This window comes from Vombatus ursinus, unplaced genomic scaffold (assembly GCF_900497805.2).
Source record: "Vombatus ursinus unplaced genomic scaffold, bare-nosed wombat genome assembly UNPS02003292.1, whole genome shotgun sequence".
Lineage (NCBI taxonomy): Eukaryota > Metazoa > Chordata > Mammalia > Diprotodontia > Vombatidae > Vombatus > Vombatus ursinus.
The window spans coordinates 2,814,527-2,819,484 of record NW_020943070.1 but is presented as its reverse complement, the minus strand read 5'-3'; the positions used below and the strand labels follow the sequence as shown (position 1 = coordinate 2,819,484).

Here is a 4,958-nt window from a genome sequence, read left to right as displayed (position 1 = left end):
TGTGTGTGTGTGTGTGTGTGTGTGTGTGTGTGTGTGTGTGTGTGTGTGACCCAGGGCTTGGAATCCAGGGCTGACCCCAGGTCCCCATCCCTAACACCGCCCCTGCCCCCGTCAGCCAGAAACCCTTCCTCCTTTGGAGGCTCAGCTCCGGGAAGGCCGGGCAGTGGGATGCGACAGAAAGAACTCTGGGTGTGGAGTCAAAGGGCCTGGATTCACATCCTGGCTCTTGAACTACGTTGGCCTCAGTTTCCCCCTTCATGAAGGGAGGGGCTTTGACAAGATGACTTCTTAGGTGCCTTCCAGATCAAGGCCTAGGATCCTGCCTGTGTGGCACTGGGCCAGTCACCTCCTCACCCTGGGCCTCAGTTTCCTCATCTGTAAAATCACCTTCAAAGTCTTCCCAGCTCTGATCTTGTGCTGCTATTGCAAAAAGGTACCTCAAGGCACATCCATGAGTTAGGCTCAAAACCGGGGCCTGTCCGTTCTTCCCTATGTGATTTTAGATAAATCACTCACACCATCAGGGAAGCCTCAGTTTCCTCCTCTATAAAACGAAGGGATCAGATGAGGCTGTCTCTCAGACCTATATCCCTCTGATCCCAAGAAGCTGCTTCCTCCAGGAAGTCTCTTGGGAGCGGCCTCACTTTTGCCCTGGGCACGTTCTGCCTGATCACCTGGATGGGGGCCTCAGGAGGGCCTTAATACATGTTTTAAATAAGCTGAATCAAGGAGTTTTGCTAGGTCAAGTCCAAACCCAGAAATCAGAAGAGCACTTTGCAAAAAGAGACAGCCTCGACACCTCCAGGATGCCCTAGGTTTGTTTTTTTGTTTTGTTTTGTTTTGTTTTTAATGGGCTATCCGCACCTTGGCAGAGAGGCTGGGACAGGGTGGAGGGGATCCAGAAACAGGCTCTCTGCTGAAAACGGGTCCAACATGCTGTGTGATGACAGCTCCCAGGCTTGGCCCCAAAGAGCGGAAGAGAAAATGGCCTTCCCTCCTTTCTTTGCAGAGGCGGGGGTCTATGGATGCAGAACGCAAATGACGTCTCACCTAGTTTCCCTGAGCTACTTTCCCCCTCCTGGTTGCCTTTTGTATACTTTGTCACTGGGGATGGTCCTCTATGGAAGAAGAAGAATTTGGAAATAAAGGTGATATAAAACCAAAAGATACCAATTAAAGTCATATAGAGTAATGAGAAAATGAGTTAAAAATGGAAATTAAAGACTCTTGTAAATTACAAGTCAATGGAACGTTAGATTTGATTTATGCCCCATTTTCTGGACCATCTGCTGCAGATGAGGCCCTTCTGGGAACATCTTGGCCCTTCTGGGAACATCTTGGTATCGGCTGTCTGCCCTCCTGGCCTCTGTTGTGTGTGTGTGTGTGTGTGTGTATGTGTGTATGTGTGTGTGTGTATGTGTGTGTATGAGTGAATGAGTGTATATATGTATATATGTGTGTAAGTCTGAGTATGTAACCATATGTGTGTATGTGTATATAAGTGAGAATAGGTGTGTGTGAATATAAGTGTGTGTATGTATGAGTGAATGAGTGTATCTATGTATATATGTGTGTATGTATGAGCATATAACCATATGTATAAGAGTATGAGCATGTGAGCATACGTGTGTGTTTATGAGTAGGTATATGTAAGAGTATGAGTGTCAGGACATGTGTGTATATGCATGCATGCATGTACACATACATGTGTGTGTGTGTGACGTCTATACTGTACTATTCTCCTTTCCTGTTTTCCATACTTAGGATAGATGCCTATCCTAGCACAGTGCTGGGCACCCAGCAGATGTTGGGCAAATGTTTGTGAATGGAAGAGAATGAAGCTTTGTTCTCTTCAAGTGAAAGGCTAAGATGAACATGCTTTGGGAAAAAAAGCCAGTTGACAGGTTCCTCGAAGGGAAACCAAGGTACAGGGACTGTGAGTGTCTAAACCAAGGCAATCTAAGAGGTTGCTGGGAGGGAGGGAGCTGGGAAAGTTCACCCACAGGGAACATTCCTCATGGCCTGGCTGGAAGCATCCCAAGGGCAGAGACTGGCTCCTTTTGTCTGTGTAGCAAAGGCTTCATAATGCTTGTTAACCTTTTTTAGGCTGGAAGATCTCTCCGAGGTCACCCAATGCAAATTACTCATTCTATAAGGGAAATGGGGACTTGACCAAGGTCCCTGGCTGGTCAGGGCCAGAACCAGGACTTTGGATACAGGACTCTTTCCTCTTTACTCCTGTGGTGTCCTGGTCACTTAGCCACAAGAAGGGGGAGGCCAAAACCAAGGTCATGAGACTGATGGGGAAGCCAACTTCAGTAACAAGAGTGAAGAACATCCCAATGTTTAGAGACCCCCCATCCCAGATGGGCCACTGAGCTAGCAGAAGGGACTTCTCCCTTGCTGAAGGTCTCCAAGCAAAAACTGGCTGTCAGAGAGGGATTCATACCCCATGAGACTGCCAGGATGATTCCCAAGACCCCTGCCTATCTTGGGATTATAAGCCTGGGACTTCAGCTCCCTGAGCCTCCTCGGTTTTCCCTTCTGTACAACAGAGTAGGACCAGGTCATGGGATTCTCGCTTTTGAACTGAGAGAAACCTTAGGGATGATCTATCCACCTCCCTCCTTTTTCAGAGAGGGAAAATGAGGTCCACAGAAGTTAAGGGACTTGCGCAGGTAGGAGTAACAGAGTTTTAAGACTTGAACCTAGGTTGTCTGACTCCAAATTCAGCTCTGCCTCATAGCTTTACCATTCTGTGCTCTATGACTGCTCCCAGTTCAGACTTCAGTTCTAAGCCCCCTCCCAATACAGACATTCTCTCCTCCAAGTCTCCTCCAGCTCTCACAACCTGTGAATCTGTGAGCTAGGAGGGACCTTAGAGGGCAAGTAGACCAACCTCCTCATTTTACACATGAAAAGACTGAGGCCTAGGGGGGAAGCAGCCTTTTCAAGTCACACATCCAGACTGAACTGGAACTTGAGTCTTATCACTCTTAGACTGGTGCTTCTTCCTTCTAAAGATCACAGTATTCTATGAGCTATTTTCACCGCAATCATGACTAAAAAAAAAGCCAAACTGTTATTGTGTTTATATGACTTTTCCCTGCAGGGAAACTGAGGCACAGAGGGACACCAGGTGTCTGGACCAATGCAGCATAACAGGTCAGGGATGTAGGAAACACCACCCAAAGGGATCATCTCTAGGTACATGATTGTAAGCTGCTTGAGGGCAGGGACTTTCTCAGGTTCAAGGAGAACCTGAACCCAAGTCTTCTGACTCCCAGGCAAGCGCTCATTCCCCTGCAGGGGGCTGAGGGTGGTAGTGGAGTGATCTCTCACTGACATAAGAATGTCCCTGGCTTAGTCTACAGAGGTAAACTGAGGCAAATTTGCAGGAAGGAGAAGGCAGGGTTCTCCATGATGTCTCCTCCCCAGGCTGGGCACAAGCTGTTTGGGCCACTGGTTGGCCCTCAATCGTGTGCTACCTTGGGACACCCCTTGTTCTCCCACTTACACTTCCATGGGTACAAGATGTATGCCCAACAAGAATGAAGCATACTCTTCTCTCCCAGGCTGCTGAAATCATGACCTTCCTTTCCAGTCCCACTTGGATGCTACCTCCTTCATGAAGCCTGCTTAGATTCCACCCTGACCCTCAGTTGTCTGCAACCTTTTCTGTCCCTCTGATGCCCAGCTCATTTGCTTTTGAGAGCAGAGCCTATGCCATTTTTCACCTCAGTATCCCCAGAGCCTAGCACATAGTAGGTGCTTCATAAATGCTAGTAGAAATGATTCCACTGTGGGTTGGTGAGGGCAGGGATCTGGCCTGTGGCTCCTCTGTACTCTCAGGCTGAGCATAAGGACAGACGCTCAGGAAATGCTCGGGAACAGTGGCGTGGACCCCCCACTGCCTGCCCCCTCCCCACACCAGCAGGAATAACAAAGGGCTGGCTTACTTCTCTTCATACGCCATGACAAGGCGGGGGTCCAGGATGTGTTCTTCTGGCTCCCATGTGCTGTACCTGGGGAAAGACACGAAAGGTGACGCCCATCAGTGGCATCAAGAGGCGGCCACTCTGGGGCAGGGAGGGCCCTGGCCATGGCGGACATGGCTCTGGTCTCCTGCCTGCCCCGCCCAGAGACACCTGCTTACCTTCCCTGGGGCCCCTCCCTGCTCTGTCCTTCTCTCCTGCCTGAGCTTGAGGTTTGCCAATGGTTTATGCAGCAGCAGCAGCAGCAGCAGCAGCCTTCAAGGGCCACCTGGAAATCGGACTCCTTCATGAAGCCCTCCCTCGTTCTCAGAATGCCGCCGCCGCGCGCCCCCCCCCCCCCCCCGGCTAGGAGTGATCTCATAGCACTCACTATGGCCTATGTATCAAGATTACCCACAGAGAAGTCACAGCCTTATCACCCTGCTAGACTAGAAGCTTCCTGAGGGTTAGTGCTAGGAAGAGAGCCTTGGGTAAGTCAGTTGGTCTTTTTGGGTTTTAATGTCTTCATCCATAAAAAAGAAGGGGTTGGAGTAGGTGATAACCAAAGTCCTGTCCAACTCTGACATCCCTTGTTCTAAGTTTTCTCCCAGTTCTGACATCTCCCGTTCTAAGCTCCCTTTCAGCTGACATACCTTGCTCTAAGGTCCCTCCCAGTTCTGACATCCCTTGTTCTAAGTTTTCTCCCAGTTCTGACATTCCCCATTCTAAGGTCCCTCCCAGCTCTGACATCCCTTGTTCTAAGTTTTCTCCCAGCTCTGACATCCCCTGTTCTAAGCTCCCTTTCAGCTGACATCCCTTGTTTTAAGGTCCCTCCCAGTTCTGACATGAATATGAAAAAGGCATGAGAGGGACCAAGTAAGATGGGTGCTCAGAGCAGGGGCAGAACAGGTAAAACCTGGAAAGGCTTAGAACAGGGAATGTCAGAGCTGGGAGGGAGATTAGAACAGGGAATGTCAGGGCAGG

At 49.5% G+C, this 4,958-nt stretch overlaps 1 protein-coding gene across 1 annotated transcript in view; it reads right to left on the bottom strand.

Annotated features, from left to right (window-relative positions):
• The window catches only part of CBX7 (chromobox 7), a 27,249-nt gene that overhangs the window by 12,802 nt on the left and 9,489 nt on the right, over positions 1 to 4,958 (bottom strand). The window contains exon 3 of the mRNA XM_027873948.1: positions 3,960 to 4,025. Coding sequence (XP_027729749.1) covers positions 3,960 to 4,025 — 66 coding nt within the window. The remainder of the gene's footprint in view (positions 1 to 3,959; positions 4,026 to 4,958) is intronic.